The sequence below is a fragment of the Phlebotomus papatasi genome, chromosome 3 (genome assembly GCF_024763615.1).
Source record: "Phlebotomus papatasi isolate M1 chromosome 3, Ppap_2.1, whole genome shotgun sequence".
In the NCBI taxonomy this organism is placed as follows: Eukaryota; Metazoa; Arthropoda; class Insecta; order Diptera; family Psychodidae; genus Phlebotomus; species Phlebotomus papatasi.
The window spans coordinates 30,301,489-30,314,036 of NC_077224.1; the positions used below are offsets into that span (position 1 = coordinate 30,301,489).

The 12,548-nt window shown below is 30.8% G+C and overlaps 2 protein-coding genes across 10 annotated transcripts; both read left to right on the forward strand.

The window, feature by feature from the left end:
* Window positions 1-2,775: 2,775 nt before the first annotated feature.
* LOC129807551 (choline/ethanolamine kinase) lies at window positions 2,776-11,064 on the forward strand. Of its 9 annotated transcripts, none has more exons than XR_008752294.1 (6): window positions 3,119-3,285; window positions 5,897-6,349; window positions 6,421-6,779; window positions 7,301-7,718; window positions 8,146-9,068; window positions 10,061-10,169. XR_008752294.1 is itself a non-coding variant. In XM_055856900.1 (6 exons), the coding sequence occupies exons 1-6, from the start codon at window positions 3,160-3,162 to the stop codon at window positions 10,918-10,920; spliced, it is 1,542 nt and encodes a 513-aa protein (XP_055712875.1). In that variant the 5' UTR covers window positions 3,122-3,159; the 3' UTR covers window positions 10,921-11,064. The 9 variants fall into 9 exon arrangements, 7 of the variants coding, with proteins under 7 accessions (XP_055712876.1, XP_055712880.1, XP_055712875.1 ...); XM_055856900.1 differs by lacking the exon at window positions 8,146-9,068 and adding an exon at window positions 10,918-11,064 and having other exon boundaries at window positions 3,122-3,285; window positions 10,061-10,243; XR_008752295.1 differs by lacking the exon at window positions 3,119-3,285 and adding an exon at window positions 5,127-5,396.
* On the forward strand, window positions 11,016-12,544 carry LOC129805236 (peroxisomal acyl-coenzyme A oxidase 3-like; the record flags this gene model as incomplete). Its single annotated transcript, XM_055853011.1, has 2 exons — window positions 11,016-11,750; window positions 12,278-12,544. Coding segments are annotated over exons 1-2 (1,002 nt in total), but the record flags the coding sequence as incomplete, so codon positions are not given.
* Between the last annotated feature and the right edge of the window lie 4 nt (window positions 12,545-12,548).

A 12,548-nucleotide genomic window follows, 5' to 3' on the forward strand; every position in this document is an offset into this window, starting at 1 on the left:
CGATTGAAGAATAAAACAACTTTAACGAAAATCAATTAAAAAAATATTTATTTTATTTTACAGAAAAAGATTGACACATTTATAATATGAGTAGTGGCCTCTACACAAGGGAGAAATTTATGTCCATATTGAATAGATTCTACTACACAAACGTAAGGAGTTTATTTCAATATGGACATAACTTTCTGTAGCATATCGAGGCCATTAGGGAGATCGGGGCAGATTTGCCAGGACATAAAATTTTTCATTGCTTATAATTTGTGGAAAACATTATTGCATACAGATAAATATTACAAATGAACAAGGAGGGAGTTAATCACTCTGAATAAATAGTAGTTTACTCAAAACGTCAACCTTTTTAAAGAAAGCTACGAAACCCTAGCGTATAATTGTACTCCTGACTATTTCTGCCCCGATTCCTGTAATAATAAGAATTTCCCCTACTGTTGAAGACTCCCATATTATAAGCAAAAAGGTTTAAAACTAAAATAATTGAGTAAACGTTTATTTACAACAGCAGCCCTAAATTGTGATATTTTATCTTATGTGTTAGGATGATTTTCAAGAATAACGACAATTTGTATTACTGAAAGGATTAAAAATTCGAAAATTCTGTCTGCTTTTTCTTATAAGCATTAATTTCCCTCAACAGAAGTTCATTTAGTTTGCAAAGTGTGCCTCCTGAGACGATGAAATAGACATATAACCATTAAAAGGTATATAACAGAGATTTCATATTTATGTAATGGATATCTGTTTCAAACAACTTAATTTGATAACATGAATTATTCATTAGCTATATATTTAAAAAAAATCTATCTGCTCGAGATTCGTAAAGAGAAAAAGGAATATGTAAATGTAATTACTACAAAAAAAAAAGATCACAACAAATGATTCATTTAGAGCCAATGCGCAAAAAATATTCTATACATCTTACTCTAATATTAATTATCAGATGATGAAAAAAATATTCAGTATAAACTTTAAGGTAACCTTCAGTAAAAACAAAAAAAAGATCGTAAAAGTACGAAAAAATTTATAAGAAAATACAAGACAAAATGATGATAAAGGAAAGTTGATTCAGTGATGTCTTTTATAGTGGAGAAATATTAACGAAAGCGATTTTGACTTGAGCTGCCGTTTTTTGTGAAGGAACGTGATGAAAAAAAATATTGAAAAATAAAAAACACTAATATCGAACGACGAAGACATATAAGAAATATTTGTTAATTATTTCTTAAGAAATATGAAGAAGAAAAACAGAAAATTATGAAGAAGAAACAACACATTATTGTAAAAATATAATATTATCATTACAATAATAAATTATAAATAATTTAAAACATATATTTATTTGTATTTTAAATATGCTGGTCAGTCCCAAGTGTATTTGTTATATATTTTTAAATTATTCTAGGTTTGCATTATAACCTGATGCTAAACTACGGTATACTTCCTGATTCTTAGATTTTTTTATTTTTCAATAATTTAGAACTTTTTTCTAAATAAAAAGAATATATTTGTCCAGACATTATTTTTTTTTATCTCTAGAATATTCAGAATGCTGAAATTTTGAGAAATGCCACAGCATCCCGTCATATGCACATGTTTTTCGTCAAACACTATTACCTATATTATTAGTTATATGTATTACCTGGTGGGAGATGTAAAATAAAGAAGGCGATATCATCTTCGGTAAGTTTATCGTCAAAACACTTGCTTACCCCTACCAAGCTTACACCTTCTAAGCCCCTTTAACCATTTGGGTCACTGATATTCCAAAAAAAATTCCTACGGCCATTTTAAGTTACGTTTTGCTCTAAAAAATCAGAACACATGATTTTTCTGACCCCCATTTTTTGCCCCTTTTCTTTTCGTCCTTAAAAGGCCAAAAAATATTGTTTCCTACATTTAGAGAATTTTCTAACTAAATTTTCTAAATGTTCTAAATTTTCTTCTTCTAGATTCCATAAATTATAAAAATAATAGATGTCCATAAAGTCTACACATCGGAGTCTTTGAAAGTCAAAATTAAACCCCTCTAGAAGGTTTATTTTTCAAGATTGTATTTATAAGAGAAAATAACACAAAAAAATCAGTTTAGATGAAAAAATCTGTAATTTTTTTTGTCAAGTAAAAAAAATTAAAATATGATCATAAGATTCTTTAAATTAGATTCTTAAAATTAATAACATTTTCTTTTATTGATCATTTTCAGCAAAATTTTGCACAATCTGCTTCTGCTATATACATTTATATAAATCATAATATTCTACTGCGTGTGTGTGTCCTATATATATAAACACTAGAAGATCCCGTTCCATCCAACCAAATGGTCAAATCTCGCTGTTCTGACAATACTCCGTTAGCCCCCTAACAATTCCAAATAGCTGATGTGATGGCTTTGATTGAAAATTATACAAATTTCAGCACAGATTTTATTTATTTTTATTTTTACTTTATTTATTTTATTATTATTTTTTTATTTTCGATAATATATTTTTATTGTTTTTCTTTTTATACTGATGCATGATGCTCTAATTTTAGCTGAGATTCTTTACAATCTCAAATTATTTTTATTTTATTAGTGTTTCATACAAATCTTTCATTCAAACTTTTTATCTTCGCCAATGATGATATTTTTTATACTAAAATTAACTCTTCAACTGTATAGTAAAATATTTGTAATTTTTTACGCGTCTTTTATTCACATCCATGCGTAAGTTGGCAACACTGTTCCTAGGAGACTTTATCTTTCATTCTTTATCTCTCCTTCTCATTCAATACTTCATACCATCATACCCTTCATACAGTTCACATCACAGTTTTTCCATTTGTTATCGGAGAACAGCCACGAGTGCGTCAGATTAAATCATTGGTGATTATATAGTGTGTTTTCCCGTTATTGAAATAGTTATACTTATACTGAAAAGTGTTCTAAGCATTGACAATTAAGAGCTACAAATTTGCAAAATACGGCAACTTCAATTTTTCCCGTGTTCCGGCATCAAATTTTGCTTTATTTTTTTCACCTTTCTTTCACCATTCACCATTAAACTTTAGTATTTACATTACACTATGATTTCACCCATAAAGGTATGTCCATATTAATTTTTTATCATTTATTTAAAACTTTAAGTTAGCAATATTCCTTTTTAAATGGCTCTGAGTAGCCGTGTGGTGATAAAATGTCTTGGATTTACTAAAAATATATGGGCACCCCCTTTTTGCCGTGCACTGCTCAGTAAAGGGAATATTCCCAACTTGTATACAACTACGCGACAGGTAAATTGAACGCAAACATGCGTAATTTATGTTCGACAAAAAATATTCTTATGATTGTGCGCTTTTTCCAAGTATTGTTAAACTCTTATAAACATATAAAGAACCTACGATGAAAATAAAATGTTTTATTTATTTATTTATTTTTTTTTTGAAAAAGTGCACTCAAAATTGTGCATTTTTTGTGTTTTTCCATCTTCTAATAATTCTCCCACTTAGATAGAACATTTTATATGCCAACTACTAAGCCTAAAAGTTAGTAAATTTAATATCCTTTCATATCTTTTTAGTTTGAATTTTCTATTTTAACTCGTTTATTCACAATAATTTATTAAAAATAAAGTACATTAAAATCTCTTATTATAATATAATTATATTGGTATCTTTGTCTAATCTACTGAAGAGCATTCTCTTTGACTCTCACCTGTACATTTCATATAAAAAGAGTGCAGTGAAAGACAGAGACTTATATAGAAATAGAGAGAAAAAAATAGTTGTTTGGTATTGATAACAACTATTCCCCTCTCTCTATTTCTATATATGTCTCTTTCTTTTATTTCACCTCTTTACTCTTTTTATATGAAATCTGTAAGTGAGAGTCAAAAGAGAATGCTCTTCAGTAGGTTAGACAAAGATACCAAATAATTATATATATCGTCAGTTAAATCAGCATTTGTCGTAACTTCATTTTTGCGATTTTGGGATATATACATATTTAGAATCGACGTAATTTTGTTTATTAAACTCACTTGAGAAAAAGAAACATTTATAAGCCCGTTTAAAATTATTTTAAAAAAAAATTATTGTATACAGTTTATTAGTGCCACTTTTATTATTTTGACTCAAAAATATCGTATTCGGGGCTCATTTTAAAGAAAAATAAAGCTGAACTGAAAATATCGTTTCCTGAAAAGTTATCAAAAGGAAGTTACGACAAATAATGCTGTTTTAACTGACGATATACTAAGAAATTTTAATGCACTTTATTTTCAATAAATTATTGTGAATAAGCGAATTAAGATAGAAAATTTAAACTTAAAAGATTTTAAAGAATATTAAATTTACTCACTTTTAGGCACTTAACATAAAAACATAACATAAACAGTACTTGACATAAAAAATGTTCTATCTAAGTGGGCGAATTATTAGAAGATGGCAAAACACAGAAAAATGCACAATTTTGGGTGCACTTTCTCAAATTTTGACGACAGAATCTCTTAATTCTAAACCCAATCTCCTAATTCTAAACCCAATCTCTTAATTCTAAACTTAATCGCAAATTCTAATCCTAATCTCTTATTTCTAATCCTAATCTTCTAATTCTAATCCAAATCTTAATCTAATCTTTTAACTCTAAACCAAACCTAATCTTTTAACTCTAAACCCAATCTCTTAATTCTAATCCCAATCCCAAATTCTAATCCTAATCTTCTAATTCTTCCTAAGTGATTAAAATTAATTAAATTAAATTATTCCCAATGTTACTGAAAATTGATATTTTGGCTGACGTCCATTCACGCAGATCACTATCATACAAAAGGGTATTAGTGAAGCTTATGCAAAAGTAATTTTAGGTCAAAGTGTTATTTATTGATCGCCGACCCATCTAATCCATATATTTAATTAATTTCCTATATAAATATACCGTGTCGGTGTCCTATTCAATCAAATTCAATTGAAATTAGTGGACGATTTGTTGTTAATCCTTCAATATATCCCAATTTTTATGCAAATAGAGTGGTGTAGTACAACTCTATAAATATATTTCTAAGTAAATAACAATTTAATTTTCGTCATAAAAGTGGGAAATAATGACGAGATCGCACTTGTATTGAAACTATACGTTTGTTTTTCTTTTTATTCTGATTCTGCATGAATGTTAGAAATATTTTTACCAACTTTTTCTGTAGTGTATTGAGTGACTGTGCATAGCAAAAACTAGTTTTGCGACTATCAACTATTGCGCGAAATGTTTTGTAATATTTACTTATACAGAAAAATTAAAATGTTTTGAGCAAATTTTCAGTCATTTGGTGACAACTGAAATAGAAGCAACACTTAATTTTCTATCAATGGATTTGCAAAATATACAACCAATATCTACTGTAAATATTGTGAGTGAAAGTGAACATTATAAACTTTTTAATGTAAATTTTATATACGTAATTTATTTACATGATTATTTTTACAATTACCTTTAATAAACAATTAGTTGGTAAAGATAATACTATTTCTAGAAAAAATCATACCGTGCGTACTTTCATACACAAGCATGCGCTTTTCTATTTTTTATTTTCTTGGGCAGATTTTTTTTATAATATGTATGACGGATCGATTGTCACGGAAGTTACAGACGTGATATTAGATGAAAAACATTTTCAGTTATATCCTTAAGTGTACAAAAGTGATAATAAATTTAAACTTTCTAATTATTCATTATAAATTGAGTGAGTTTCTCGGAATTTTACCCAGATAAGAGACAGAAAATTAGATATTGCAATTTTGCGGTATTTGCATATATAACTAAACAAAATACTGAACTATATATCATTAATGTCATCTTTTATAATTACAACATCATATCACATTGTATTTCTATTAAATTTCTTTACAGATATCTAAATCTTTGAGTGAAATGCGAGAATTGGCAGCTCGGATTTGCCGAGATTACTTAACGGGTGCTTGGAAAACTGTCTCAGCGGAAGAAATCAAGTTAAAACGCATAAGTGGTGGCCTTTCAAATTATTTGTACTATGTCAGTTTACCCGATAGTACAAGAACGTCGTCCAGATCTTCATCAGTTTCATCAACATCGTCAATTACATCTGAACCAATAGATTTGGTGCCTAGGAGAGCGCGAAAAAATAGTCCAGTTGATTTTCTACGTAACGGAAATCTCTATGAGCCTCGTGAAGTCTTACTACGCATATATGGACATACACATGGAGAACAGGCTCTAGAGACTATGTTGACGGAAACTGTAGTATTTGCTCTTCTTAGTGAAAGAAAATTAGGTCCAAAGTTGCATGGAATCTTTCCAGGTGGACGCATAGAACAATATATTCCGGTAAGTATTTTTTGCACTATCTCTTCAATTTATATTTCTTAAACTTGATATTATAATGAATTGTAATATAGGCCAGAGCCTTGAGAACATTCGAGTTATCCAATCCACGAATATCTACGAAGATTGCTGAAAAGACAGCAGAGATTCACAGTTTAGACATTCCTGTTTCCAAGGAGCCTGATTGGTTATGGTGTACCATGGAGAGGTGGCTTAAAACGGTCGAGTCTGTTCTCAGCAAATTCCAAGCTACTAACGACGATGAGGCTCTGCAATTGGAAAAGTTGCGTCAAATCAATTTTCGCCAAGAAATGAAGTGGTTTCAAGAAATTGTGAAAGGATCACAGGAATTTCCAGTAGTTTTCTCACATAATGATCTGCAAGAGGGCAATATACTCTTCAAGGATTATGAATCGATTGATCATAGAATAAGGTACGGATTTTGTTTATTATTTTCAAATTATATATCGCATTTCTTTCATATTGTTCCATCAGTGCAAATGGTAGTTTTTGGAATCTTGCCAGAGAGATTTATGTTAATTTCTGTAAATATTCCTCATTTACTTAAAATTTATTTATACACATACATTATGTACCGAATGGAAAAATATGGAAAAAAAAGGAAAATTATGATGTCTATGTTAGATTGTGTTTTTCTCACACATGTTCCATTTTCAGTTTCGCTTATTCCAATTACATTCTGTTCTTCATAGAAAAAGTAATTGAATTTACATGGAAAATCATTTTTGCGTCAATAATTCAACAATTTGCTCTAAAATTCTATACCAAACACGAACACCCTGAAAATATCTCATCCTTGCAATTGTTGTAATTGAGCAAAATATCGCAGTGGTATCAATATTTTTATTTATTTTCTTTATTCTGTCATTTACTCAATAAGCCTTGATCTTTTTTCTTTTCTTTTTTCTTTGTTCCATGAACTTATCTTTGCAGCGATGAACAGGATTTACATCAAATCTCTGGTGATGGTTTAAATGCGAATTTTAGTTCAATTATCCTCGCAGCACCCCAACAAGGATCATCAAGAAATGATGTTCACATTGAAGACAATGGGAATATATCGTCTCATACAGCTCGCAAAATAACTGTAAATAACATGGAAAAGACGATTGCAGGGGAATTAGATGACACATGTGATTCCGTATTAAGTGGAAATTCACAGTTATTCTCAGATAGCAGAGACGGATATGATCCGGAACTTATTATAATTGACTTCGAGTACTGCTCTTACAACTATCGTGGCTTCGATTTTGCTAACCATTTTATCGAATGGACATTTGATTACATATCGAATGAAAATTATCCATTTTACACACATAAGCCAGAGCAATTCCCAAATAAAAATCAAAAGGTGAGTAAGATTTATTAAATAAAAACTGAGTTAAATATATGGATTTTTACGTAAGACCATTTATTATAATAATAAATAAATTCCCGTAAATTATAAAAACAACTAATAAAAAAAATATCTCAACCAGCTTTTTCTCATGCATAATTTTCGATGTTAAGAAAAAAGGCCATTAAAATTATTTTCTGTAGCTATTGAATTGAACTGAACACCCCCCCCCCTTGCCTTCTCGTACCAAAACAAAACATCTTAGTGTTTTTCACAATCTCTTATACCCACTTAGGGCCATTTAAGGCATAAAATCAGACTATAATTACTTATATACTTAAAATTACACTCAAAACCTTTACTTCGGGATTCGAATCAATATAATATTGACCATAAAGGATTCGGTGTTTGTGTCATTAAGACGAAGATGAATCTCTTTCAGTTCAGTATCTTGGCCAATGCAGACGTGCTCCTATCAGCTATGATTATATTGCTACAAAATGCCTTCTTATTATTCCGGGTGCAAAACTAAAATTATTCGTCAGGCTAGTGATAGTGTTAAATGCAATGTGTGTGATAACGTATATCATGCGCTATGACAAAGAATGGACAAAAGTGCATTTGAGAATTATATAAATTCTTCACCCGCGCAGAAAAGTCTATGGAGCTGCCTATCGTGCAGGGGGAGGGTTATGAGTGTGAAAGAGAAGAATCCAGTTACAGTTGCAGAATCAACTAATGAATCTATGGGCTCTGAATTTGCTGAGTTGAAAAAATTTCTGGAAAACCGCTTTGATCAAGTTGAGGCATCCATTCTTGAGGTGAAAATTCTTGATGTAGCGCAATTAAAAGATAAAGTATCTAATATCAACCACTCGGATTTGAATGCGATTGAGATCCATGGACTTCAGAGGTTGCCCTACGTTAATGATATGATAACAAATTTGAATTTGCTGAACGCATCTTGGAAGAAGTTCTAAAAATTAGTATTGATGAGCGTGATTTGGGTGATTTGGATGATGTTATCAAGAAGAAAAACGCTATCAACAAAACTGGATTAAATTTGAACAGCACAAAAAAATCCAACTCTGTATAGAAAACAGGATGTGATTTTTTGGTTGTGCGCTTTGTATCACGAAGATTAAGAGAGACAGCAATGTAGAGTTGGAGAGATGTGTGGAGATCTGAGAAAACCACATTCGATGTGATGGAATAAACTGGTCTTCCGATTAGAATGAATGAGAGATTGCGCAGATCAACGAGGAATCTATTATACCAGGCGAAAGCAGTGGCAAAAGATATAGGCTGGAAGTATATCTGGGTGAAAAAGGCAAAGATCTTTTTGAGAAAAGAGAAAACGATGAGGTATTAATTGTTAATTCTTTGGAGGACATCGAAAACTACAAGGGGCGCGTGCAGTGATTTTTTTGTCATATTTCGTTAGATTGGCTTAACTCAGTGATGGCAAAACGTTCACATTCGTCACCAGCCATTACTTACTGCATCTCTTTTTATGTAATATGAATTAATATGTAATAATAAATAATAATAAAATTATAATTGCGGCACTGAGTTGAAAAAAAATCTTGCTTCAATATTCACTTGCAATTTATTTACTTGACACTATATTATATATGCATACATATATTATTTGCATCTTCCTGTTTTGATCGTAAAATTGCATTTCATTGATTGGATTGGTATAGGATTGATATTCCATTCTTCATCACTTTGAAAAAAACTTTAATTGAAAAGTTTTAATTTGTGTGTTATCCATTTTGAGAATTAAAAAAAAAAGTTACTATGGATACTACTAATAAATTCTCGTAAATTACAAAAATAACTACTGAGAAAGGTCAATCAACAGTTTGTCTTACATTTTTTTTGCTATGTAAAGACAAATGATAATACACAGAGAGCTTTTTCTCGTGAGTTCGAGCACTCTGCAAAGCTGGGACCATTTGCTATATCTTTTTTTTAATATTTTGCTAAGTATTCTTAAGAATAAAACAAAAAGGACGTATTATGTATCTTTTTTATGTGTTTCATATTCCACGATATCCATACGAAAATAGAAATTATTATATAGTGCAATAAATAAGACTATTCCAATTTACATTACCAATTTTTTGGAATCTTATGACTAATTTTCAAGATTTTTCAGTTTCCTAGAGAGCTTTCCTAGTTTTTCAATCTAAGAAAACGCAAAAAGTCATAATGATTTCTCCTGTAAAATATTTTTTAGAGAATGATTTTTACATTTCTGTTTCAGTCACACTTTTTCTTTGTACAAGAAAGTTAACCAACATAAATTTAGCCCACGCCATTAATATGTTTTTTTTTCTGCTTAATTTCAGGAACAATTCATATCTGCATACCTGCGAAAGATTTACGACAATGATGGATACAATGCGAATGAGGAAGAATTGAAAGAAATTCAGAAGGAAATAGACTGCTTCACGATGGCATCACACCTGTTTTGGTCACTCTGGTCAATCGTAAATGTGTACCAGGAAATAGAATTTGGCTACTGGAATTATGCAAGTTGTCGTATCGATGAATATTTTAAAGCTAAAAACACTTACTTATCACTATATGGGTACACTACTAAGATTGATAAGAGAGAATCGTAAAGACCAATCAAAAACCATCTGTGTACTTAGAATGCGGATACTTGCAATTTTTGAACATCTGTTGATACCTTATATATATATATATATATATATATATATATAGCATCCTCATAATATAACTATCAATTAGGCTTAGAGTAAAAAAATCAATCAATAAATTCTTAATCTTTCTTATAAACAAAAACCAATCTCGACTGATGAACTTGGATAGATAGTTTTTACAATTTTTTTGATTTTTAACCTAATCCAATGAAATCAGCAGTAAATTTACAAAGTACAAAAAAATCTTGCAATTTTGCTTTATTTCACTTTTTCCATTTTTCTAATGGAAAATTCAAAGATCGGTAAAATCAATTGGTAATAATAATTGAGCAGAACTTAGAGCTGCCAAAGCTGAATATATTTTGAATATAAATTTCATATTCTTTCTCACTTATAACTTTTTCAATTCGCTATCTCTATATAGTAATACAATGCGATTATATAAGTAAAGTCGTTAATACATTATGTAAAATTTGTTAAATGTATAAATTATTTGCAATGTTCATTAAATCACGATGACAGGGTATAATTTTTAACAGTGACCACACTTCATTAAAGAACAGGAGACTCAGCAAACGGTATCAGTTGAGTGTGTTAACTAAGAACAGGTGGAAGTGATTAAGATAAGCGTTTAAACATGAGTACTATTGAGGATATTTTACCTGATCCCCCAAATGGACCTCTAACTGAGTATCGTCGAAATGCCACATTTGATTGGAGAAAACTGGCCCTAATACTGGATGGAGAAGAAATTTTGAGGCTTAAGTACAAAATTTGGAATTATTTGAGCAGTGATCCACTTTTTGCTCATACAGACTACTCGTTACCTGTGAAAGAACAACGGGATCTAGCTTTTCAGCGACAGAACAAATTTTTTCAAGAATTCTATAAGATCATCTACAATAATGCTCATACTTGCCCGAAGATCACTAAAACATTCCTAATGGCACTCGTTAGTTATGATGCATGCTTTCCAGGCAAATTACTTCTTTCCCTAGAGCTCTTCTCGGGTACTCTGCGTTCCCTGGGCACAGATTCACTATCAGAAATTGTAGAGTTGGTGAAGCAAGGAAAAATTTGTGGAACTTTTGCTGTGACCGAAATTGCTCATGGAACAAATACCAGAGGACTTCGTACCACAGCGAAATACGATCCAGATACGGAAGAGTTTATCATTCATACGCCCGATTTTCAAGCAGCTAAGTGTTGGGCAGCCAATCTAGCTGAAACTGGTACCCATGTCATTATCTATGCACAACTATACACGCCCGATGGGAAGCATCATGGTCTAAATGGATTTCTTGTACCATTACGCGATCCTACCACAATGCAACCCTATTCTGGCGTTGTGATTGGTGATTTAGGTGAGAAGGTAGGTTCAATTCTATCTAATATTTTCTCATCAATCTATTCAATATTTTCTATCTAATCTATAATTCAATTTGTTTAATTCTCATTAATTGAATTGAATAATTCTTTAAATTGCGGCACTTGTCAGAAAGGACTTCTTCAACCTATTTTTAAATGGAACTGAGCTCTATCTTAGTGTAATTTGGCTTCGCAGTCGGTTTCTGAAAGCTAAATTACATCTTGATAAGGTTCAATTCAATTTAAAAATAAGAGAAATCAGTTTAATTTCAAAAGTACCTCAATTCATAGGTGCTCCTCTTCCCCCTATACATATAATCCACTTAATATACTAATACATAATTAAGTATCAATATTTAACTGTCAATTAAAATAGGCAGCGTACAAATATGTATGTTCAACTAGGATGTTGTTTATATGAGACAAAATTATTATAAAAAATGCATTGGTGATAAGTAAATTGAAAAAAAAAACAATGTAATTGAAATTCGGTCAAATTAAAATAAAATATTATTTTTCTTTTCAAATTAGGCTGGCCTTAATGGGCTAGACAATGGTTTTGTCATGTTCCACAATTATCGAATTCCCCGTACATATATGCTGGCTCGTGTTGGAGAGGTCACACCATCGGGGGAGTTTGTCACACGTGTAGAAGATTCCAAGAAACGCTTCAGTATCGTCCTGGGAATTTTGTCTGAAGGACGAGTGGCTATATGCTGTGGTGTCACTTACAATATTGTTAGAGCTATTACAATTGGAATACGCTACTCGGCAGCTAGACGACAATTTGGTCCAGAGGGGA